Genomic DNA, 24,826 nt, shown 5'->3' with positions numbered 1-24,826 from the left:
TCTAGTCACATTTTTATTTTAAAGATTAAATTAGATGTCAAAATTTTAGCACAGTGCCTGGCACATAGCAGCCTTTTCTGAAAGGTTGGCATTAGGTTAGAATTGGGGTAGAGGAGGGGCCCGCCCCAATGAGTGCTGACTGGCAGAGGCAGAGTTGACATGATCACCTCCACTGTCTGTAGGACTTTGGTTTTCGCAGCCGGATCTCAGAGCGCCTGCTGGGTATTGATGTAATTTCCCCAGTTCTGGATGGAGCCTGTTGGGAGGTAAGTCTCTGTGGGTGGGTCTAGTTCTCTCTGGTGATCACTTTTTTAAATAACTCAAGAGCTGTCTCCTTCCCATCCTAGCACATGTCTCTGGAGCTCTTTCCCTTTCCTTAAGGCATGGCCCTGACTGTGCCTTTGATGGGACTTATGACCATTCTTGCTCTGTAGTTGCTAGGAATTAAAGCATACCCGCTTCCCTCATGTATTACTCATTTATCTGTTCATTCAGTAACTGAGGGTTGACCACCTGCTCATGTGCAAAGCCCTGTGGAGATTGTAGATTTCAAAGCATTTCCTATCCTGGCCCATCCATACCTCTAGCCCACGCACCGCCCACCAGCTGGGTCTGCCACTTGTCCTTCCTGAAGCATACCCTCCACCTCCACTGTGGCTCTGCTGGCCCTTCTGTTTCCACTTTTGCCACAGCAAGCTCTTTCTTGGTCTTGGAGGCCCATCTCTGAGGCCACCTTCTCCAATTGGGATGGATTATTTCCTCTTTGCTCTCTTTAGAGCTTCTTGTTTGTGGTTGTTTATGTCTTCCCTGCCAGAGGTATTCTCTGTGGTGGGCCATAACACCTGACCCAAGTAGGGTACAAAGATGAGTAAAACGCAGATCTGTCCTTAAGCAGCTTAAGTCAAGATCAGTTTTATTTATTTATTTATTTTCCTCCTTGGTGGGTTGTCTAGAAGAGGGATTCTGGCAGATGGTTTCTGCAAGTTTCAGGGAGCATTTGGTTTGAGTGAGATGGAGATTTGTTGGGTGAAACAAACAAGATGTTTAATAGGAATCTGGCCTGGGAGCCCTTAGTGAAATACGTTGGAGACCGATTAGTTTTTAGGCTGATTGCATTTGAGCCCTTCGTATTCTGACTGATGCCTTCCTGGGCTACTGCCTAGCCACCTCCCTGCTAGACTTTGTTACCCCATTTATAGTTCTAGAGGGATGTGAAGGCACAAATAGAGGCAGGTGGGATTAGTCAGGAAGGGTTTGGAGCAGGGGAATTGTGGGGCCTTTTTGGCAGTAGGTGAGCAGGAGAGCTACCAAGTCAGTAGGGTGTGCTAGGTTCTATGGTTCTGGTTTCAAAACCTGGCCAATATCAGAATTCTTTGAGAGCTTTAAAAAAGTTAATTTTTTTGTGAGTCCTACCTAAGACCTAATGAAGATGGCAGCCCTCTTGGGGTCATGATACTGATATAAAGCAGCAGTCAGATTTGGCTTGAATGTGGTTCTCAGGGGACACTCGGTGGAGTGCAGCCAGCCCTGGCAGAGGAAGTCCGAATTTATACCTCATGACCAGCCTGGTAGGGTGTGGGCAATGATGGGCACTCAGCTTGGCTGACCAACTAGAGCCTTTAGTAGGGCTCAGTCTCTAGTTCTCCCCCATCTTCAGGACATGGGGGGGGGGTCAAAGAAGGAGGTGGAGCTGAAGAAAGGAGCAGCAGCCCCTTTGTGGGACAGATAGAAAACAAAACCTTGGAGCTGAGTTAAGGATGGGGACATGGTATCTCAAGCAGTCCTCTTTCTGAAGAAAGTTGGCATGGCTGGTTACCTCATTGGGTTCCTTCGCTTCTTTCTCTGTGGCAAAAATGTTTAGGGAGCAAGTAAAACTCTACTCAAAAGGCCCCTTGCCTAGGTTTTCCCCCAAGGTATCCCTATTTCTCTGGCAGTTTAACTAGTTCAGTTTCTTGCAGAAATGTAGAAGATGGAACAAGCAGGGGCTGGCCGCAAAGACCTGCTTGACAGCTAGCCCTGCAGTCTGCCTGCCTTTTCCCTTCTGACACTAGACTTATAGCCCCAGAGTCCTTTCTGAGGCAGGGTTCAACCCTCCAAATTTTATTATGATCACCTCACTCTGTTACTTGTCCTGTATATTTTAGTGTGTTAAATGGGGGTGGCTTTTGTGATTTTGGTTTTCTTGAAAAAGTGAGAGAGGGAAGTTTTCCATGAGCGTGGTATGGTTTGCAGGGGAACACATGTATTTTGAACACTGGAAGGAGAAGAGGTGGGGTGGGGAGGCTGCCTGCTCCTGTCGTTGTCTGCAGGCTCTGCCCAGGCTGATGCAATGAGGAGTAGCAGCCCTGGCAGGGAGCCCTTCTGCTCCAGGCACTGAGAGGTATTCACAGGCTGCATTGCTATTTTTAATGTAATTTGGGGGAGCTGGGTTGTAGTTCAAGTCCTTTTCTTTCTTGCTTATCCAGATGGTAGAGTCAGCCACAGCTGCTCGGGCTCAGGCTGCCAGTAGAGAGGTGTTGGGGGTACTGGGCACAGGGCTGGGGACCCCACTGGGGAAGACGGAGTGAGCTGTCTCCTGCCCCACCTCTCCTGTTGACCCCTGTGTCCCAGAACAGACGGGGCTCCTGTTGGGGTGACAGAAGGACTATAAATCGCAGAATGGGGACTGGCACTGGCAAAGCCTTTTCTTTTCTTTTTTTTTTGCCTTTGGCTGGGGGAGAGGTGTGTGGGAAGAGGAGCTGGCATTTATGGCATGCCTTCTTTGGGCCAGGAGTTGGGCATTATGTACATGATCTCATTTAATCCTCACCAGAAGCCCTGGGAGCTGTGATTTACTATCCCATTTTACAATGGAAGAAGTGGGCTCCCCAGGCAGGAAACGAGGAAGGGCTAGAACAAAGGATAGACCCAGGCTGACTACACCACTATCCACCTGTGGGAAATATTTTAAGTTGTCAGGAATAGTGTCTGTCTGTCTGTCTCTAACTAGCTTGCTAAATTTATCCAGACACCCAAACTTTAAAATAAATTTTAGGGGTTATTTCTGAAAGGTTGATATAATCCCTCACTGGGAAAGGGGCATCTTTATCTCCTGACCCATGTCCTTGGGCAAGCTGGAAGGGAACTGTGGAAGGAATGTTAATGCCTCCTTTCTTCTAGTATGATGATGATGCCCTTTTGGTCTGGGGTAAATCTGCTCTTATTCTACCGAGATCCCTGTTCTCCAGGAATCTTCCTTTCTAATGAGCTTGCCTGCTGCCCTTAATTTTGCCCACTTAATTTCAGCATCCTTGTGTATCACTGGTGCTGCTACCTTGGGCTTTGGTGGTTATGGGCTGTTTGTGGATACCTCTGTTGGTGGTGTAGGCTTCCAGCCATAGGAGTCAGGGTTTTCTTTCTTGTGTGGTCTTTTTCTACCCTTGGCTTCTGACTCTGCCACACTGGGCTTGTCTGCTTCCTCTTCCAGCTATAAGTCTAGGACTTAGCCAGAGCCCAGGAAGCTTTACTGGACAGTAGACAGGCCTTCTGCTTCCAATCCTCCAGAGAGCCACCTCTCAGTGCTTTCTGCTATGTGTGGGAGTTAGCAGGAGGGGGAGACCCCTGCAATGCATACCCCACTAATAACACACTTTCCACTGCTTCTTTACTACAGGCCCAAAGGTTAGGAAGAGACGACTCAGATACCAGCCAGTGCAGCCAAGATGAACAGCAGAACAAACAATCCAAAGTCTCCGAGAGGTATAGTATATGGGGAGCTGCCCTCAGGGACCTGAGGCATGGCATGACTTCAGGATGGTGTTGACTTTGGCAGAATCCTAGCTGGTATGCCCTACCTGAAGGCAGATATGCACTGGCTAGATGGCCAGGCAAGGTGTGTGTGTGAATGAACCTGTGATGCAGCCTCATGTAGATCTGTGAAGTGCTACTCTGCACAGAGCACTGTGGTGGAGCCAGGTTCTGTGCTCTACACTGGATTGGGCTGATTATGATGTGGGCTAGGGTTGAAGCAGCCTGTTGGAGGTCTGGGGGAGTCATGTTACAGGGTTAGTACTACAGTTCACATCTCTTGAGCCAGAGCCCTGCCACATCAGAGATATCTGCAGCTGGCTCTGTGTGTGTGGATACACCTAGTGTGTATCTTACTGGGGCTCTCAGCCTCTTAGGCTGCTACTCTGAAGGGGATGGGGTGTGGTCATCCTCTTCTGGGACCTTGGCAAGCTCTCAGCATTCTTACATAGTGCCACAGTTTCATTCATTTTCTGTAATCTGACCACTGGAACCTATAGATTCAGAGCCTGGTGTCTCTTTTTCTCTCCATTTTCCACTCTGTTCTTCCTGGGCCCAGTGATGGTAAACTCTGGGAATGAAACATATGTGAGTGTGTCCAGCTGTCACACCTGGACTAAACAATGCAGCCCAGGGCACTGGGAAGCCCTATGTAGTTTAGGTGAAAGGATAGCTCAGGAGAGGGTTTCTCCTTGCTGCACATCCAGCTGCTTGGCCCTGTAGCTCTCTGTGAATATGGGGGCAGGGATCTAGCACAAGGGACCCCCACTGCACTCCCAAATTCTCTTCCTGCTCTCCAAGTGGAGGGGCCTGACTGCTGCTCTGGCTGGCCTTACCAGGTTATCTCCTCCACTTCTGCATGGGGAGCAGCTCCAGAGTCCCCTTTACAACCATGCCACTGAAGGAGGGCCTCCACAGATTCCCAAGGGACAACCTGAGTGGGAGGAAGTGGAGGAGCCTAGAGAGGACTCTGGAGCCAGTCCCACACCACTGGTGTCCGTCCTGAGGTAAGGATGAGAAAGAAGCACCCCTGGGTGGTGGTGATCTCTTTGTGTGTGTGCTGGGGCAGGGTGAGCCTGGGGTGGGTTTGCTGCAGCAGCAGCAGCAGCAGCAGCAGCAGCACCTGGGGAATGGGGAATCTGCTACTTCCTAGTTCTTTTCTGTAACACATTGGAGTGTCCAGGCTGATTAGGAGAGCTTAAGAACTCTAGAATAAGGAGGTGCCGCTTCTGTTTACTTGCCTCCCTGCCAAGGACTGAGGCAGAGACTCTGCTGTTGCCCTGGCTGCTCCATTCTTGCCAGGGTAGCCCTGTCTCCTAGTCCCCTCCCCAACAGCACCCCTGCCCCTGCCAGGAATCAGCCTAACTCTAGCCACCCAACTGGAGCTCTATTGTGTGCTAGGCCCAGGGAGAGGGGATGCAGGTCTCAGCCTGGTCCTAAGCCTGGTGTACATTTGCTAGTGCTAGTGCCTCTGTCCTCCTGGTGAACTGGGAAGAAGCAAATTCCCCCATTCCCCAGAAAAATATGCTGGTCTTAGATTTCATTTGTTAGGAATGAGCCACCAGGGGACCTGAGCAGCAGCCATTTTTAATCAGCAACATCCATTGACTACTTGCTGTGTGCAGAGCTTCTCCTTGGGTGTTTAACTATCCTGTTTCCCATGTGAAACAGGAGTATCTGGCCTTCAATGCAAATGCTTCAGCAAGAGACCCAGAGGGGAAAGGGGGGTTGGAGAGACCCAAGGTATGGAAACTACTGGGCTTGTCCCTCTCGTCCCTATTCACCTAAAAGGGGTGAAGATTGAACCTCTTGCCTTCCTCCTGGTTTAACACAGTTACTTCCTTCTGCCTATCAAGGGAGCAGCCCCCGAGCCCACCTGTGGTCCATGAGAGGGGCAAGGAGCAGCATTCCCAAGCTGAGGAGCCATGCCCTGGGCAAGAAAAGTCTGAGGACCCTGAGGAAAAGGTGGTGGTCAGCCCCACCTCGACAGTCTCTCTAGAAGTGTAAGGGCCAGTTTTTTGTGTCTGTCCCTGTCCTCTGCTGTGTATGGATTGCTCGAATGCCCATTCCCTCTCTTGGGTGATGGGAGGAGATGCTCTAGCTTCAGCCCATGGAGTGAATATAGGAGGATATTGGAAGTGTCCTTGGTGCTGTGTGCAGCCTTGAGAGCCCCAGGCAGCCATCACTATCACTGATTCTTGCCTGGGGTTAGCTCAGGTCCTGGGGGCTCCTGGCCAGGACCCAGGGTATGGGGATGGGCAAGGGTATACCTTTGGCTCATTAGCAGAAACTGGTAGATTATATTTCCTTCTCTCCCAAGGACTGTTTTTCTTTTAAAAACATCTTATTATGATATTTATGTATAACGAAGTACACAAATCTGAATTGTACAGGTCAGTGACTGTTTTCATGTGTGTGCAACACATAATAGCGACTCAGATTGTCATAGAATATTTCCATCCCCAGAGAAAGTTTCCACCCTCAAATCTACCCTCAAAAGCTACAGTTGTGGCTTCCATCCTATAGATTCAATTTTCCCATTTTCCACCTTCATATAAATGGAATTATACAGTATATAGAAAATATTTTGTGTGCCTGAGTGTAAAGGTCATCATGCTTTTGCAATTCACCTGTTTTTATACCAAGTAGTTAAAAAATTTAGAAGCCACTTAGCTTTTCTCTCCCATCCTCACCTGTCCCTCTCATCTCTTATTCAGTTAAGGAAATGAAAGCTCAGAGAGGTGAAGGAATTTATCTAAGGTCCCATCACTAGTCAGTCGCAGGGTTAGAGCTAGATCCTAGACTTCTGACTTTTGGTCTGCAGCCCCTGTGCCTCTTATGTATAGAAAGGCACTAGAACTTATGTTATTTCTCCTCTGTGATTGAGAGGTACAAAGGACTCAGGTCTGACTATTGAGCAGAGCCAGGTTCCTATCCTGATGACTCACAGGAGTGTCACTGAGAGCTGACAGGGCACCTGAGCTCATAATCTCATGTCATCCCTATAATGTTGTAGAGGTTGTGTAGAGTAGGGGTAGTCACATTTTTCAGTTGGTGACAGGTCCTACAATGAAAGCTGTGACCTGAGGAATCACATGGCTTTCCTGTCTCCTTGGTGGCTGTGGACAGGCAGATCAGAGTGCTTTCTATGAAGGACAGAAGCCAAGTGTGGTTCAGAATGAGGAAGATCCAGGCAGAGGTCAGAGAGGCATCTTCCCAGGACCTTTGGAGGGAAGCTCCTCCCTGGACACCTTGTCTGGTTGATGCCCTAACTTGTGTTTCTTCTCCATCCCAGTGACACTGCCCCTGCTGGGGTCTCTAGATACTGTCCTTGACCCTGCAGGCTCAGGTTACACCATCTCACAGGAAAGGCCTCTCTTCCTTTCCTGAGTCTCTTCAGACCCCACAACTTCCTTGTTATTAATCTTCACAGATGTGTTAGGAATCGATTGGTTTTCCAGGTATTGGGAGTAGCCCTGTGCCTGACATCTGAATCAGAAGGGTTAGGAACAGGACAGGCTACCAGGGGTGGACAGGGCAGGCTTGTGGCCAAGGGACTGGGTCTGGGAAGCGGATATCCTCCTTTTTGTCATGTTAGCACAGGAAACTAGATCTCCTTGCTTTCAGTCTGAGCTTTAGTGGTTTTATAATCATTTCAGAAGGATCCTGGGATGTCAGTTCTCCCTCCCTCCATCCTCTTTTCCCTCCCTGCCTTCCTGCCTTGCTTTCTATCACCTATCTCCTAGCTAGCTGGTGGCCAGCATGAAATGATTAGCTCCCACCGAGCCTTTCATTGGCCTCTTTCTGTTGGAAACTGGGTCTCATGTGGCTCATACCTGAGGGGTTGGCCTAGAAATCAGACCTGCCTCTTCTTTGGCATCTTCAACTTCCCAATTGTCTTCTAGATCTTTCGGGCATTGTTCTTTGCCTTGGACCTAAGCAAGGTGTTTAGAATACCAGGACTTTAAAACGAGGGAGGGAGAAGAAACCCACTGAAAAACAGCCCCATTTGCCTGTGTGGCAGGTGTGCAAGCGGGCTCACTGGTGTGTGTAGCCTGGACACGTGCTGCCACATGGTCTGATGCCCCATCTTCCCACAGCATCTGTCCCTTGGGCTGCACATATCTACGTAGCCCACAGGGGAGATAGACATTAAAAGGTACCATCTCAGGGAAAAAAGATGTTTTCAGCCAAGGTTGGAAATGAGTTGGAGGGTTGATGAGGCGGAGAGCTGCGGGGGGAGGCTCTTTTGGAGGGCAGCATCCTCAGAGGAGGTGGCAGCCATGACGCTTACATCTGCATCAGTCGGGCTGTGTCGGAAACTGAGAGGGAGTCAAAATTTGGAAGAAGGGAGAAAAAAGGAATTGGGAGGACAAAAAGATTTGAAGGCTTGGCTCAAGACTGTTCCTGGTCCAAGTTCTGATTTTAGGAAAGGGTGGAGAGATGGGTTTCATGGTTTTTCAGGATGTCTGTAGCCTGTTTTGTTCCCCTCTCTATTCTTGGGCTGTAGTGGGGTTCCTAAGTTCTATTTTTTTTTTTTTTTTTTACTGTCTGAGCTGTTCCCACCCTTGCCTTCCATTTGCTTTGCTGCTAAGCTTTCTTAGGGGAGAGCGGGTGTGGAGTCCTCAGCTGGGTGAACTGACTCCCCATTTGATTCTTGCCTATTCCTCTTTGATTTGGTCTTATTCATTTGTTCCTGCTGAGGTTGACTGAGCCATTATGTCAGCCTGAGCACCAAGCAAGAAGAGTGGTGGCTGTGTGCTACAACCAGATTCTATTGTCAGACGTGGAGACCTGGGAGTACAAAAGTGAACTGGCCCTTAAGAAAATCACTCCAAGGACTGGGGCTATAGCTCAGTCAGTGGTAGAGCACTTGCCTCAAACGTGTGAGACGCTAGGTTCGATCCTCAGCACCACATAAAAATAAATAAACAAATAAATAAAGATATTGTGTCCATCTACAACTAAAAAAAAAAAAAAAAGAAAAGAAAGAAAGTCACTCTGGGGGAGACATACTTTATTCTGCTTGTGCTTTCCCTGCTTAGAATGTTCTCACAGTTTCATTTTGGCTATTTCCTTGAAGAACTGGAAAATAAAGCAAAACAGCCCTCTTCACTAACTCTATAGACATATTGTAAACCAATACCATTATTCCTCACCATACGTGCCACCCACCAATGCATCTGGGTTAGCTCTGAATTTTTTTTCACTCATTTCAAAATACAGAACTTAATTCTAAGCAGATGAAAACATGTTATTATAGGGAAATATGGAAAATGGTATCTCTCTTACACTCTTGCTCCATTTTGGCTCAGAGAAATGTTTTCCTGCCTGATTCCCTTGGTGGTGATGGAGGAAAGTTTCCTATTCCTGGACCTCAGTGGACTGTCTGTCGTAGGTTTCAGGGCTGCTACTTTTCCCATGGGCTCATTTACATTGATCTCTGTTCAGTTTGGGAAGTAGACAACGGTCTCTAGGGACTGTTTCCAAATTTCTGGCATGAGACTCAGGTAGTAGGCAGAGCCCTGGTGGAGACAAGGAATAGGGCCTAAAGACCTTCTGGGAGAGAATCCACTAGGGACAGAGCTTCACTCTCTCCCTGATGTTGTCAGCTCTTGAGGCACAACTTCAGGTTTTGACCTCAGGTCACAACCTTCCAGGTGTACTGACTGTGGGGTGCCTTTTTCCCTAGACCTTTGGACTTTATTGGACCACAGTGGGGCTTGTCCTACAGAACAGTCCCTTGTGTGGCTATGTGGGTATATGACTCCAGATCTTGGGTTCTCCAGCACGGTTGTGTATGTGATGTTCTGTTACCTATGGATCTGATGCCAAAAGGTGGGTAGATGCACACCCTGTAGTGATACCCTGTTTTCCTCTTACAGGAGATATGCAGAGCCTCTGGCTCTCCCAAAAGAGCTTTCTGAGGCGGCACTAAAGGCCATGGAAGAGGCAGTGGCCCAAGAACTCAAAGAAGATCAGAGGTTACTGCTAGAATTGCAGCAAAAGAAGATGCAGCAGCTTCGGGAGAAGCTGTGGCAAGAGGAGGAGGAGGAGATTGTCCAGCTTCACCTGCAGAAGGAGAAAACCCTCAGGTCCCACTTCTCCCCTGAAGGGAGGGACACCTGCCTCCCATTCCTTAAACCACTGGGAGGCCCACAGTCCCACCAAGGCTGTTCCTAGAAACTAGTAACTTTTACTAGTCACCTAGTAACTTTTGCTGCTATCTCATTGGTTACCCCTAGTTACAAGGGAGTCAGTCTATTTATGTACTAGAATAAAATCAGGATTCTGTTAGTAAGGAAAAAAGGACAAATGAATATCAAGAAGGTAATGAGCAGCCTGTCAGTCTGAGGGTGGGAAAGTGCTACAAAGTAATGTTAAGATATCTAAAGGCTAAATCTTGTCCTTTTAGACAGAAGCTCCAAGCGTGGTAGAGAATTACTATACATAGCAAGGAACTTATAAAACATTTATGCTTAATTTTTTTGGAGAAAATAAAACAAAACCCCATTTCCGTACCAGGAAGATCATTGCAAACTCTTTCATTAGCTCAACATAGGATCTGCTGACCCAGGACTTGCCCTTTTACCACCTTTCTTGGGGCCTTTTCTGGGAGCATCCCAAAGAACAGACCAACTCATAGCATCCTCTTTTTCCAAGGCCACTGAAAATTGGGGCCGGGGCCACCCAACCAGGGCATGACTCAGCTTATCTTAAGATGGAACACCTTAGAGAAGATCCTTGGGTGTCTCTCTGCCAGCCCACAAGGCTGCTCCCCTTTTACTGGCTACCATGGGCTTGGCTGTGCTTTCCATCTCCTGCCCTTCGACCCCAGAAGGTCAAGACCCTAGAGCACTTTCAGCTTTTGGTGAACACTAGCATGCCAGAAATATTTGATCAGGGCCTGGAACAGCACCATAAATGGCAGCACTTGCTTTTATTTTCAGTTGGAAATTAATACTAATTTGGACATTCTTGAGTAAGTGATTTGATTAAGTGATTTCTTTGTGGGTAGAGCTTTGTCTGTCTCTCTTTAAAATAGTTGGTCCTTAGAAAGCTGTTATGTTTACACCAGAGCCTTTCTGTGGGGGTGGGGCATCCTCCATTTTGCTGGAAAACTTCTGGAAGTTTCTGGATAGAAATTTCTAGAAGCCACAGCTGAGTCCTTTAACCAACAATTGAATGATAAGGCAGTCAGGAAGACAGACAAGCTGACCTTAGTTTCCTCAGCTGTAACATAAAGAGATAGGATTTAACCTCTAATGTTACTGCCAGCTCTAACATTCTGTGTAGTTCTGTGGATATTTGAGCCGTGGGGAAAAAAAAAAAAAAGAAAGGGTTTTTGGGGAATCAAGCAAGGAGGATTTTTACTTAACTCAAATTTCCTCTCATAATGGAAGAGAGTGGTGGTGTTGATGGTAGGAAACAATCTTAAATATTTTTTGACTTTGGAGTTTGCTTTTCAAAGAATTGTCTTCCACATCACATTGGTTATAGTCTTGAATTCCCTGAGTGTATAGCACACATCCCCTTGTGTGGGACTGTATGAGGGGGTACACAAAAAGGATGCAATTTGTGTAAACAGCTTATGTCTGCAGTCGTGACTGTCATTGGTATGTAGATGAGACATCTTTCATGGCTAATCAAATATTGCTTATAGTTGGGGCTGGATGAGACTGTCCAAGTCCAACACACATTTATTAAAAACCTACTTTATGTCAGTTACTATGTTCAGAGTTTGAGATATGTTATTATTATAGATGGACACAATACTTTCATTAATTTTTATGTGGTGTTTCACACATGCTAGGCAAGCGCTCTATCAATGAGCTACAACCCCAGCCTAAGATCCAACAGATTTTAAGAGAAGATTGTTATTCTGAAGAAGGTCCTAGACTACAAGGAAAACAGAGATTACTTAGGATGCAATATGATACATGATGCAGAGTAGCATGGGATAAGAAAGGTTCACCATTTAATGTGTATGGAAAAGGCAAATCAGTAAACTTGGAGGGAATTGGGAAGATTTCCAAGAGAGCTGACTGGTGTTGAGCAGTGAATTTGGGCTTGACAGAAAACAACAGAATTCTAGGCAGAGGAACCAGCATGAGCAAAATCAAGAGACAAGGAAGAATACAGTGTGGCTTAGAGATGGTGACACATCTGATGTGCCAAGAACAGTGTCTGTAGGGTGGGGAGTGACAGAATGTGGATCCAGAGTCAGGCTAGGTGGCTGTAACCTTCCTTGAGTGAATGCCCTGCTGAGGTGAATCTAGGCAGAGGGAGCCTGCAGTCCACTTCTTGTGGTAAAGGGCATTTCAGGGAGGCAGCCTCCCAGAGGAGACTTTGTGTTTAAGATTGACATTGTTTCACAGACAGCCTGAGAGGCCCTTGGAGGTCAAGAAGCAGGGGTTGTGAAAGGACCAGAAAAGACTTGTGTGGTCCCTCCCCTGAACCTGCTGTTCCTTCCTTCTCAGTTCCCTGAAGGAGCAGCTGCAGAAGGCCACTGAGGAGGAAGAGGCTCGGATGAGAGAGGAGGAAGGCCAGAGGCTGTCCCAGCTCAGAGCCTGGGTCCAATCCAGCACAGAAGCAGATGAGGAACAAATCAGGTGAGAGCACGCTGGGAGTTGCCCTGCCCTGTGGCAGTGACCTGGGACATGTAGGCCCACCCCCATCCCATTCTCTTTTCCCAGAGCTGAGCAAGAGGCTTCCCTGAAAAGGCGGAGAGAAGAATTAGAGTCCCTACAGAAAGCTGAGATGGCCAGTTTGGAACAGAAAAGCAAGTGGACATTGGACCAACTCAAGGAAGAGCTGGAGGCTTCAGAGAAGAGAGCTGAGGCCACCCTTAAGGCTGAGAAGGAGGTGGCTCTGCAGCAGCTGAAGGAGCAGCTGGAAGCGGAGAGGAGAGAAGTGAGCAAGTGCAGCGAGGATCTCCCGCCTACATGTCTTTGCTGTCTGGGGAGGGACTGAGTGCAGAGGAAAAGAAAGGACATGCTCTGGGTCGGTGCACAGGGTGGGGAGCCAGGCAGGCAGGTGGCCTGCACAGACAGGTTTGGGACGTAGTAATTGACTGGCTCTTTCCTCTTTGTGGACCTGACTGGGCTCAGGGTAGATGCAGCCCTGATCTCAGCTGAGTGGAGGATTCAGTGGGTATCCAGAGGCCCCTCCAGGGTCATCTTGGCCCAGCAGCTGCAGCTGGGTCTTATTAGTAGCAGGGAGTCATCAGAGGCATGAAGGGAAATGTCCTATAGGTTTGGGATGGTTTCACAACTGAAAGAACTTCAGCCAGACCAGAGGTCTTGAGACCAGGGCACCCTGTCCCTGTTCCTGAGGGGCAGCTACAAATGGCCTCTCCTCCCTGAGTTTCTCTCCTGTCTTAGAATGGGAGGCTGGTACCTTTGTCCCCACTCCCTTTCTCTCTAGCTCCATGGTCTATTGCCAGATTAGACACTCATGAATGGCCAGTCCACTTAGAAATTTTCTTTTGTAAGGAGTGAACTTTAGCTGTTAGACACAGAAAACTGAAGCAAAGACTGGGGGGCTGTCATTGTAACGCAGATGCTCAAAGAGAGTGTACCAACCCTCCAGCCCTCCCTGGTTTGGATCTTATTTACAGCATCTGTGTATCTGTGGCCTGGCCCAGAGGCAGGACAGGAGCCTGAGCTGAAGCCTACTGTAGTGCCCCTCTACTCTCACCTCTAGGTTCCTGTCCATTTGCTACTTGCAGACTTTGGGGATGAGTTAATTCAGAGGAACATGATTCTCCTTGGCTCCTCATCTTGTGGGAGTAGGGTGGTCTTCCTGGCTGCACCCATCCCGTGGTCCTGGCCAGGGTCCTTGCCCTGCTTCCTTCATGGCTCTTTGCTGCTCCCCAGGTGATGGCAGGGCTGGAGAAGTCACACAGTGCTGAGCTGGAGCAACTTTGTTCCTCATTGGAGGCCAAGCACCGGGAGGTGAGTGTGGCTGGCCCAGACTGGCCCACGAGGGCAGAACCTGGACAGCCTAGGACCCTGCTTCATGTTGGGCAGCAGCAAAGCTCAACCCCATCTCTGGCCACTGGGGAGCAAGCCTCCCTCCATCTCTAGGCCCTTGAGATGCATGTTGGGGCCCTGGGAGTGAGACCCTACATGGTAGCTCTAACTGCCTCCCTGAGGGTCACACTTCGCTGTGTGTGTGGGTGACTCCTTAGGTGGTCTCTGGCCTCCAGAAGAAGATAGAGGAAGCTCATCAGAAAGAAGAGGCCCAGCTGCGGGAGAGTCTTGGGTGGGCAGAGCAGAGAGCTCACCAGAAGGCTCACCAGGTGGTGGAGTATGAGCAAGAGGTACTACTGCTCCCCGACTCCCTATGGTCTGTTCCATCATCTGGACCCTAATGTCTTCCATTTTGCTGTGAATTGCTCAGCGGGGATGACGCTTCTAGTTCTATTTCTGTGACTATGTTTCCTTAAGTCCAGGTCCTCCTCCATCCCTAGGACCCTGTATACCTGTGGGGAGATGGTGTTGGGGTGTGGCTGTCTGTATGCCTTGGTGCCTTGTGTGTGGGTAGAGGATGTTGGGAGGCATGTGTAGGGCCCTGGGTGCTGTCCATCCTCAACTCTGTGTGCTGCCTCCCTGTTTTGTCCCCTGCAGCTCAGCAGCCTCCTGCGAGAAAAGCGCCAGGAGATAGAAAGGGACCATGAAAGGAAGATGGACAAGATGAAGGAGGAGCATCGGCAAGTGATGGCCGAGGCCAGAGAGCGGTATGAAGCTGAGGTAGCTCGACCACACCGCCTGTTGCGCGCGCGCACCTGTGCACACATACTCTGTCACACACATATAGCTAGGGGTCCTTCCTAGCTGGCTTCAGGGCATGAGAGGGGACAAACTATGGTCAGGCATTGTGGAAGGCCTTCCTCCTTGGCACCTTCCAACAGTGAAGTCATTTGGTTTTTAATGAAGTATTAGAAACCTTCCCTAATGGGAGGTACTTCCTGTTAGATAGCTGTTCCTTTTTAAATTAAATGGTATAGTAGCTAACAGGTCTTGAGCTGTACTATATACCAGGCCCTGCTCTAAGCTCTTGATGTATCTTAACCCCCTTTAGTCCTCACAACAGCCTTGGGAGGTATGTCCTCCATTTTAAAGACAAGAATACTGAGATATGAAGAGTTCAAGTCACTTTCCCAAGGTTAAACTCAGCTAATAAGTAGAGGAGCAAGGATTCCAGTGACTCCAAATCCTTCAGTTTTAGTCACTGCAACAGCAGGCACCAAGGTTAATGAAATTTCAGGACATCAATAAGTAGACTGGGAAGAATCAAACAGTATTATATATTATCTGCCCTCCTTCCTCTTTGACCTTCGGGTGGGAAAGTTCACTTAACCTGCTTTGGCTTGGCTTGCTCACCTTAGGGGTGAGTAATGCATGGGTGTGTGGGTGGTGACTTTAACCCACAGCTGGATCCCTATGGGGGACTTTTAGGCTCCTGTTCTAGTAACTGGAACCCATATCCCAGATCTTCTGCAGAAACAGCAGCACTGTGATGAAATTGAGCTACATCCCTTCCCAGGCAAGTTCTGACCTTGCTGAAGACTAGTGATAGTTGATCGGTGGCCTCTTTCCCCGTGAGGGAGAGCTGGACACCATACACGAGTGGGTGAAGCAGGCTGACACGGGGCTCCTTCCTGATGCCTGGCAGCATCTGCTTCAGCTGCAGGGCAAAGTAGGCATCCTGATGCTCCCCTCTAGGAGTTGGCCATGGGGAGCTCTTACTGACCCAAGACTGCAGGGGTGAGGGAGTCTGATTTTTGGGGTATGAGAAGCCCCTGCAGGTTCCTACTGGTGGCCCCACCTCTTTATAGGAGAGGAAGCAGCGGGCTGACCTCCTGGGGTACCTGACTGGAGAGCTGGAGCGCCTGCGCAGGACCCACGAGCGAGAATTAGAGACCCTGAGGCAGGAGCAGGACCAGCAGCTAGAGGACCTGCGGCGTCGGCACCGAGAGCAGGTGAGGCCTGGGGGGTGAGCCCCACTAGGACACCTCTGTGCAGGGCAGGGAAGTCTTGGAGGCTGACATCGTGGCTGCAACAGGATGGAGCCCTGCAGCTTCAGGAGAGGAGGTCTCTCCCTGGCCCTCTAAGCTTAGGGGCATCTTTGTTTCTTTGTTTTCTGCGACCAGGTACATGGCCCAGGATTAGACAGGGAAGTCAGTCCCTCTAAGGCTTTGGGGTTGCCCCCTGCACCCCAGTCTGGGAATCAGCAAGGTGTAGTACATGCACAGTAAACTGCAAGGGAATTAAGAGGAAGTAAGCCTGAGCCCAGCTCAGAGGTCAAGCTAATACCTTACCCTCTTTCTATGCTGACATCTTTCTCTTCACTACACTCTGGGCAGGAAAGGAAACTCCAAGATTTGGAGATGGAACTTGAAAGCAGAACAAAAGATATCAAGGCCAGATTGGCTCAGCTGAATATCCAGGTGAGAGAGTTGGGTGGAGAAGAGATGTGAGGTGTACTTGACCAGAGTCCACTCCTCCAGGAGAGGGCAGGCCCCTGCCCCTCTGGCCTGGGGTCAGCAGTCAGCCCACAGGCTCATCTCTTCCCCTTTAGGAAGAAACCTTGCAGAAGGAGAAGCAGCAGCTGCTTGATGTGCAGAGGCAGGTGGCTCTGGAGAGAGAGGTTTGTCTGCCTCACTTGTTCCCCAAGGTTTCTGTTCACCTACTCTGCCCAGCACCCAGGGGTTCCAAACTAGGTTGGCCAATATTCCACAAAAAGTGCCACTCTGTGGACTGTGGTGGGAGGCCCGGGAGCCTGCAGACCCCCTGACCCAGACACAATGGCTTCAGTGGCTCTGGCTTCCATTCCTTGTCTCATTCTTTTCTGGCTTCCCTGCCCTGACTTCTTCTTACTGTATCTCTGGTGCTTCTGTCTTTCCTTCCCACACTCAGGAAGTCACAGTCAACCATCAGCATCTGGAGGAGGTGAAGAAGGAGCATACCCACTTGGTGGAGTCCAAGCGACAGCTCCAAAGGGTTCTTGAAGAGCTACAGGCCCGCAAGATAGAGCTGGAGTCCCAAGTGGATCTGCTGCAGATGCAGAGTCAGAAGCTGCAGAAACGTGTCAGGTGGTGTGGGCTTCCGGCACCTAGTCACCCTCTCACCTTCCTCCCACCTGCCCTCGGACCTCTGCTGCTCTTGAGCCCCATCTCATCATGGCCCAGTTAACAGGGAGAGGTGGAGGACCCAACTCAGAAGCAAGGCAGAAGGGTGTGGACTTGCTGCTGCATTTCTTAGGGAGGCTATGTTGAGGCTATGAAAAGCAGGGCATCCCTGCCTCCCCTGTTCATGCCTCAGCCCCACCCCAGGGACCTCGGTGGCAGTGAGAACCTGGATGTGGTCCTGACAGTGTGGCCTCCTTCACCCAGTGACCCTGCCTCACACCCCTATTTCCCACTTCCCTTCCCCACCACAGCAGCCTGGAGGCTGAAGCTCAGAGGAAGCAGGACATCTTGAAAGAGCTGGCAGTGGAGGAACGTAATGCTTCCCCACATTTTGAGCCAGATCTCCACATTGAGGACCTGAGGAAATCCCTTGGGACAGTGAGCTGGGGTTGGGGCCTAGGGGGGATAATTGGGGGTGGGTTCAGGGCATCAGTGGTGGGGGGGATCAGGAGGGAGCCTGGCTGTACTGCAGATAGAACCCGGTTTCCTTTTCTTATTCCCAGCTTCCCACCATCTTCACCAAATGGTACCTAAAAGTAAAGAGTACCTGGCAACTGGCAGAGCCATTTCCTTGTCTAGGCCACTAGGAGGGGCTTCGGGGTGTCTTGACCGTGCAGGGTGTCTGCTTTTGCTGCACTCAGTAGGTCTTTTTCTGCCATGTGTCCATAGAACCAGACCCAAGACGTGTCCTCTTCTCTGTCCCAGGGCAAGGAGACTAACTTGTCCTTGGATGGGTAAGTTCCTACTGCCTGTCTTATTTCAAGGTGAGGGTATCACAGAGGGATGAGTGAGGGCTGTATCCCAGAACTGAAGTGACAGTGACCGCTAGTAGGGCTTTATTCCTAGGAGAGGCCTAGAGATGGAAGGTCCTCTTTACCAAGTCAAGAAACTGGCCCTGTAACCTTCAACAGGCATCTGCTGACCTCTGGTTGAGGATCAGACTGTCTGACATCTGGGGCCAGGCACAATTCCTTTCAGAATCGGGGTGGGGAGACTGTTAGTCCCATGTGCTGTATGCTATAGGTGTTTAAAACTGGTGTCCCTGCGTAGTGCCCAGCCCCAGCCCAGCAGTTCCTGTGTGCTCAGGGTGGGCATTTGCTTGGGGAGTGGCTGTGTGTCCTGAGCAGGGTTCTTAAAGTCTTGCCTTTAACTTCTCTCCATTTCCACTGCCTTGCTGGTCCTCCCAAAGTATCCGCCACTACCTCTCCGCCGAGGGGATAGCCCTCCGCAATGCCAAGGAGTTCCTGATGCGGCAGACACGCTCCATGCGGAGGCGGCAGACAGCCCTGAAAGCTGCCCAGCAGCACTGGTGCCACAAGCTGGCCAGAGCCCAGGAGGTGGCTGATGACCCTCCAGGCACTGAGGCTCTACAAAATATGCGCAAGAACCTGGAGGAGGTCAGAAGCCTGGAGGGGAACCTGCCAATTCTGTGTGGTGCAGGCCTGTGGGGGCCAGTGGGACCCTTGCCTTTGGCTCTCTTCAGTTGATAGTTCTGGGGACTCCATGAGAAAAGCCACATGGGCCCTGTGATTACTTACATTTTCATGTATACATCATGTGCAAACAGCACTTTCTCTAATAGTAAAGTGTTTGATCCTCAGGTTGACCATATAGTAGGCAAGATAGTATAGGTTGAAAAGTCCTCATTAGAAAATCTGTTGAACCAGTGTAGTCACACAAATGTTCTAAAATCTGAAAAACTCCCCAAATCTGAAATACTTCTGGACTCAAGCATTCAAATAAGCGATACATACAGCTATCTTATTATTCCCATTGTCTAGATGAAGAGTATGACTGGGGTTTAAAAATTTTCAAATTCAGTGCTAAGCATTTCTATTCTCTCATACTAATGACTTCATTTAGAAATGAAAGTCTTTTGGACACACTAAGCATAAGATGAGTTACTTTTCTGGTCTGCTTCTCTGATGGTCTAATTTGCAATGAATAGGCAGAGATTTCATCGTTAGCAGTTGGTATCATAGATCTTTATACTGGTTGAACGTACCTGCATCATGGGCTCTGCCCTGCCCTCTTGGACACCTGGGTTCCTAGAATTCTGATGGTGCTAGAACTCCTTATGGGGCTCAGGCCCTGTGGCCCCTGTGCCTGGCTTGGCACAGCAGATGGTCTGGTACAAACAGAGGGCAGGCTTCCCAGGGTTATCTATCTGAAGGCTACTCTCAGGCCCTGTTATGTAACCCCGCTCAATGTCAGCAGTGGTGGTGATGATGATGATGATGATGATGATGATAGTTGGAGCAGTGATGGTAATAGCAGGAACCACTTAAGAATCTCCTTGGTGTGGGCATCATGTTGAGCATGTACCATCCTCTATCATTTAATTCTCTCCACTGAAAAGTAGCATTTCATATTTTCAAATGAGCAGCCACAGGAGAGCTATGTTCCAGACCACTCTGTCAGCAGATGGTAGAGCTGGGACTCCAGCATGTGTATGAGCATCATTTCTCTCTCCTTTCTCCCCTCTGCAGGAGACCAGGTACCTGGATGAGATGAAGTCAGCCATGAGGAAAGGCCACGGTCTGCTGAAGAAGAAAGAAGAGAAGCTGAATCAGCTGGAGTCCTCCATTCGGGAAGAGGTGTCATCCTGTGACCACATAACTTCCCTTTTCAGTTCCCAGGACGGGGCTGGGTTCTTTGGTTCTGGATTAAGGGTACTAGGCCTCTAGGGCTCAGGATGGGATGCTGGTTTCAGGCTTGTGGTTGGTGAAAATGGCAGTGAGTTGAACACATCTCAGGGGTGGGATGTCTGCTGAGTGTTCCCAAATCACCCTGGAGCTTCTTGGGAAGGTGCAGGGAAAGGGGACCAGCTCCTGCCCTTCCCTGCTATGTTGTGACTGCAATGTGAGGGTGCACATGCATCGCAGGTGTCCCTACCCACCACCCGCCCTGGTGTGTATCCCCTCATGCCTCAGACAGACGTGTGGCAGCAGGGAAGCTCAAGGAGACTGCGGAGACAGTGCTGGGGAGGGTGTGGTATCTGTTACCTGTGTCTTAGGCAGCTGGGTTTTCTTAGCCTTCCTCCTACCCACTTGCCCAAGGGGCCTGTATAGTGTGCCTCTCCCAGGGGCCTTGGAGCTTTGGGTCCCAGAAGAGCAGACTCCCCAGACTCAGTCCATACTCATCACGCTGGAGGGGCAGTACTAATGGCTGGTTCTACCCATCAGGCCTCAGATGAAGACACTTTGAGAGGAACCCCCACCAAGAAGGCAGTGACCTTTGATCTCAGTGACACGGAAGACACAAGCAGTGAAAGCTCAGAATCCTTTCCCCTGCTTCACAGTGAGCCATGGCGGCAGCAGGGAGGTGAGCAGGAGAGAGGCCGTGGGAGGGGCGAATCCCAGAGTATTTGGAGATGGGGATGTTGGGGACACAGTGCACTCCCCTTCCCTCAGCCCCACAGGGGTGTGTGTGAGCCCTTGTCTGAACTAGATACTTGGTAAGACCTGGGTTGGTGGCATACTGCGAGAGCTTTCTGAATGTTGTGGACTGTCCCTGTTAGCCTCTTCTCTTTCAGGGTCTCTTGGGAGGCTGTCTCTCCTCTCTGTTCTGGCCTGCAGGAGGGCACAGGGCCCTCTCTCTTCCTTCTCTCTAGGGGCTTGTACCGCTGCCCTGGGCCTGCTCTGTCTGGAACAAGGAAGCCCCAGTTATCCTCTGTCCCCTTTGTAGGGCCAAAGGGGCTATTGTCTGCAGGAGCAGGGAGGGGCAGCCAGCAGGTGCCATTGTCTGGGATGTTCCAGGGCTCTGAACCTGAGTCCCTCCCTACCATCTACCTCTTTCCTTTCAGTTACCTCCACCTCGAGTACCATGTTCCCCAATAAGATCAATTACTTGAGCAGCTCCCTCCAGCGGATCAGCAGTGAGCTCAACAGTGTCCTCAACATTCTGGGCAGCCTCAGCACCCAGCCACCCCCTTCGCTCTCCAATTCCTGGCCATCTCAGTTCTTGCCGCGGTCTTCCAAGAGCACCCCGCTTCCCTCCTACCCCTTTATGAACAGGGTTCCATCCTCATCTCCGGTTACACCTGTGTCCACCCAGTGGGCCTGGGACCCAGGGCTGGGCCCCCGGCTCCCCTCTGTGACTCAGACAGTGGACGACTTCCTTTTGGAGAAGTGGCGCAAGTATTTTCCCTGTAAGCCTCCCTGGGCTGCCCTTGGTTTGGGCTGTGCCTTCCTGCTTTCTTCCTCCTCCTCCATTTTCTTCTACCCTCTTTGTCCTACTATACTTTCTTCTTCTTGCTTATCCCTGTCCCTGCTTCCAGTTTTGGTCCATGGCTCTGTCTCTAGATCCATGTTGAAGACCTTGCTGATGGCCCTGCAGCCGGAGGCTCTGTGGATCAGGATGGTTAACATGGAGCCTAGGCTGACTAGGACCTTTATTATGTATTGTAGAGCTCAGCAGACCCTAGAAGGACATCATTGTCATTATCATAATGGCTCCCATCTTGTGCAATACATATGAAGGCCAGGCACTTCATATCTGTCTGTCTATCTTTTCCCCTTTAATCCTTATAATAATTCTTGGCAGTAGTAATCATCCCCATTTTATAGATGAGTAAGCTGAGACTCAGGTTAAGTAATGGGTTCCAGGACACCCAGTAAGTGAGTAACAAATCAGGTTTTGACCTCATATCTCTATGACTCTAGGATTTTGCCTCTAATCCCTTAGCTGTGGCTTCCCCCTTACCTGTAGCCTCCCTTGGTCTCATAGCCCTGCAGGGAGTATGAGAGGCTATAAAAACAATCATTTGAAGGAAAATATGGGGGAAAAAGTCTTCTTTCTGCCTTAACCCAAATTGAAATGTAGATTAAATTTTAGAAATAAATAGAACACTTCCCGTCTGTCACCTGTCTCTCATCTCTAGGCTCTGAAGCTCCCCCTGCTTTTGTGTGTGTGTTCTGGGGTGCTGTCTCATCTGTTTTCAGGGGGGCCAGAGGTTCTGGTGAGCAGCAAGGCATCCTGTGGGGCCTGGGTCTGGCTCCACTGGACCAGGGCCCCTGACTCTTCCCCTCCACTCCCTCAGCTGGCATCCCCCTGCTCAGCAACAGCCCTACCACCCTGGAGAACCGCCTGGGCTATGTGTCTGCCAGGTAAGCCTCACAGTGGGTTCTGTGGGACAGTCAAGCTGCTGGCTCTGCTCCTTGGGCAGATGGGACCTCTGAGGGCAATAGACTCCTGGTCCTGATGGCCTAGGAGGTTAGACAGATCCCCACAGAGCTGCCACACCTTGCCTAGGACTGAGACGCCCTCCACAGCTGGGGAAAATCAGATGAGGAAGCTGCCTGTGGTACCTGTGGTGGGACCCTGAACACTGCCCCATAGGCTGGCCTTTCCACCCTGGAATCTGGCCTTTGTCTTTACCATTGAGCTCTTTGTCTACTTTCCACAGCTCCCTTCTTCTCTAAATCCTGCCGAGCAACATCTGGAATGAGAGGGACACCCCATTGGGGAGACAGACGGGCAATTCTTTAAACCTGTTATTAATTTCCCATTCATCTTCTTCCTTGCCAAGTGTGCCTCCCCCTCCCTGAGACCCCAATTGGAAGTCCCCCACCATCTCTTTGGGCCAGCTTGGGAGCTGAGGCTGAGCAAGTATTGAGTTGATCGAGGGGAGCTCCTTATTGAAAGCATTTGTTGGAAATAGAGGTGGACGCCCAGGAGTGGCAAGCAAGCACCTAGGAATGGGCAGAGGGTGGCTACCACCCTCCCTTTTGGTAACCCAGTTTGTCTTTCCAAAAGGGCAGCTTCAAGTTGCTAAAGAGATCTCTGAAAAGGCTATTTCTGGTACTGGTGAGAAGAAGAGCTATGGGTTGGCTTCTGGATGGCTCTGTCATATGTCCCCTTTCATGCAACACCTTTGTTTGTACTCTTCCTTTTCTCACCCTCTCCTCCTTCCTCTTCCCAGTGAGCAGCTCCGCCTTCTGCAGCACAGCCATTCCCAAGTCCCCAAGGCAGACAGCACCAACTTTCAGAGCATGATTGATGCTAACCGCAAGTGGCTAGAGCGTTTCAAGAATGACTCCAAATCGTATCCTTTCAACTGGTCCCCAAACTGCAGTGCCTTCCTGTTGTAGCAGTCAAGCTGGTCAGGCTCTGCTGGTGCTCTGGGGGCCAGAGGAGGATCCACTTCAGCCTCTGACTCTTTCTTGGCTCCATCTGGACGTGCTCAGCTGCCCAGTTTTCCTTCACCTCATGGCCAGACATGTTTTTTCCTCCGTGCCCAAGCCAACAGCCACTTCCAGCATGATGTTGCAGCTGGGCCTGGATGATGACAATGTCCTGCACGTATACCACTACTGAGTGCCCAGTCGGCATGGGGAGACTCCTTCCCCTCGGGAGCCAGGCCCAGGGAGCCACTGTACTTCCTGCTTCTGAGAAAGCACTCTCCTGTCTGCTCTGCTGCACCCCTTAGGACCTGAAAGAACCACAGGGCTGGGTGTGGGTGGAAAGGATGGTATGACTCAAATAGTAAGCCATACTCTGTGACCGTGGCCTGTGTTTTGACCTGAAGTGTGTGAGCTTCTTTGAGCTCCTGCATCAACATGGTAGCACTGATGGGCATGGCTCTGCTGGACCTGCTCAGGGATGGAAGGCAGTTCTCTTCAGAGCCAAGGGGATCCCTCCAGAGCCACCCTGGTCCCTTGGACCTTCAGGGACCTGCTTAGAGGTTCCCAGCACACCTGTACCCTGGGACCTGGCTCCTGTGGCCTGCACCTATCTCCAGTACCTCAGCCTCGGAGAGGTCAAATCCTTTCTTTGTTCTTTTGTCTTTTTGTTTTTTTTGTTTTTAATGTCTCCTTTTTTGAACATTCTTTTCCTCCTAGTGACCGTCTCAGGATTTGGTTCAGCTGCTTAGGCCCTGCCGGAGGCTGGACCTCAGAAGTTTTGCCTCTTTTCTCTCAGCCAGCACTGTGCTTTCCTCAGGGCTGTCTTCAGGAGCACCCTCCAATTCCCTGAAGCTCCTGGAAGCCCTCCAGCCAGCGTCTCGGGTCCCAAGCACACCACTTCTTCAGGAAGCCAAAAACCAAAACGAAAAACACCCGCAGGAAAAGACTGGGATGGCCTCTGGTCCTCATCTTGCTTTCTCTTTCTAGAGTACCTTCGGTGCATTCATGGACTCAGTTTCTACCTGTCTTTTCTACCTTGCCGCCCCCTGCCCCAATCCCACTGCTGCCTCTTCCCAGAGCTTAGTGTGAAGACTGGACCAGTGCCCAGCATTGTCAAGGGGGCCCTTATACCAGGTGGAGCTGCTGTTCTCAGGCATCTGTCCCATTGTTTAAACAAAGTGTCCCCATTTTTCATGTCTTAAAAGCTGTGGGGTTGCCCTTGCCAGAGAAACCAACACTTGCTGTCTCACCACTCGTTTCTTTGCCATGGAATAAGACTGAGATCCAGTTGGCTTTTTTACCCCCTCACATATGTTTTAGGCATCAGCCTACCACATAGAAAATGTCCTATTTGTTATTTGGCTTATTCTGTGTGCTTTGGGAATAGCTCATGTGATACGACCAGCTCTGGTGACAATCCTGTGTTTTATGCATCAATTAAAATCTCTGCAGGTCCATTTTCTACAAGTCCCGTGTGTGAATGTGTTTTCTTTTTAGAGGCCTTTGCCTCCTTTCTCCTGAGAAGAAGGCAGGAAGGAAACACGAGTATTCATGGGACGCCTCCCTAGGCATATGGTTAAGTCACCACAGTAATGTAGATACTGATGTAGATACTGTTGGCTCAATTTTTATGGATGAGGGGAAACCAGGGCTCAAAGACGTTGGAAGTGCCTGGGGTCCCCAGTAAAGTGTAGAGCCCCAGAGTCCATCCCTGTTCCCC

General features: G+C 50.0%; 1 protein-coding gene across 4 annotated transcripts in view; it reads left to right on the top strand.

Moving 5' to 3' along the window:
- The window catches only part of Cep164 (centrosomal protein 164), a 65,437-nt gene extending 40,864 nt beyond the window's left edge, over positions 1-24,573 (top strand). For 2 of the 4 annotated variants that reach the window (XM_076846363.1, XM_076846366.1), the window contains 23 exons: positions 183-266; positions 3,653-3,738; positions 4,626-4,793; positions 5,643-5,789; positions 9,672-9,881; positions 12,267-12,398; positions 12,483-12,699; positions 13,665-13,742; positions 13,979-14,110; positions 14,418-14,540; positions 15,629-15,772; positions 16,157-16,240; positions 16,372-16,440; positions 16,710-16,885; positions 17,233-17,359; positions 17,651-17,715; positions 18,171-18,378; positions 19,471-19,578; positions 20,167-20,305; positions 20,787-21,131; positions 22,023-22,089; positions 22,905-23,027; positions 23,200-24,573. In XM_076846363.1, coding sequence (XP_076702478.1) covers positions 183-266; positions 3,653-3,738; positions 4,626-4,793; positions 5,643-5,789; positions 9,672-9,881; positions 12,267-12,398; positions 12,483-12,699; positions 13,665-13,742; positions 13,979-14,110; positions 14,418-14,540; positions 15,629-15,772; positions 16,157-16,240; positions 16,372-16,440; positions 16,710-16,885; positions 17,233-17,359; positions 17,651-17,715; positions 18,171-18,378; positions 19,471-19,578; positions 20,167-20,305; positions 20,787-21,131; positions 22,023-22,089; positions 22,905-23,027; positions 23,200-23,299 — 3,132 coding nt within the window. In that variant the 3' untranslated portion in view covers positions 23,300-24,573. The remainder of the gene's footprint in view (positions 1-182; positions 267-3,652; positions 3,739-4,625; positions 4,794-5,642; positions 5,790-9,671; positions 9,882-12,266; positions 12,399-12,482; positions 12,700-13,664; positions 13,743-13,978; positions 14,111-14,417; positions 14,541-15,628; positions 15,773-16,156; positions 16,241-16,371; positions 16,441-16,709; positions 16,886-17,232; positions 17,360-17,650; positions 17,716-18,170; positions 18,379-19,470; positions 19,579-20,166; positions 20,306-20,786; positions 21,132-22,022; positions 22,090-22,904; positions 23,028-23,199) is intronic. The other 2 variants (XM_076846364.1, XM_076846365.1) reach the window with 2 other exon arrangements.
- Positions 24,574-24,826: the final 253 nt, after the last annotated feature.

This window comes from Callospermophilus lateralis, chromosome 2, assembly GCF_048772815.1.
Source record: "Callospermophilus lateralis isolate mCalLat2 chromosome 2, mCalLat2.hap1, whole genome shotgun sequence".
Taxonomy (NCBI): Eukaryota; Metazoa; Chordata; class Mammalia; order Rodentia; family Sciuridae; genus Callospermophilus; species Callospermophilus lateralis.
The sequence above is the reverse complement of the archived record's forward strand: the minus strand, read 5'-3'. Positions and strand labels throughout refer to the sequence as shown.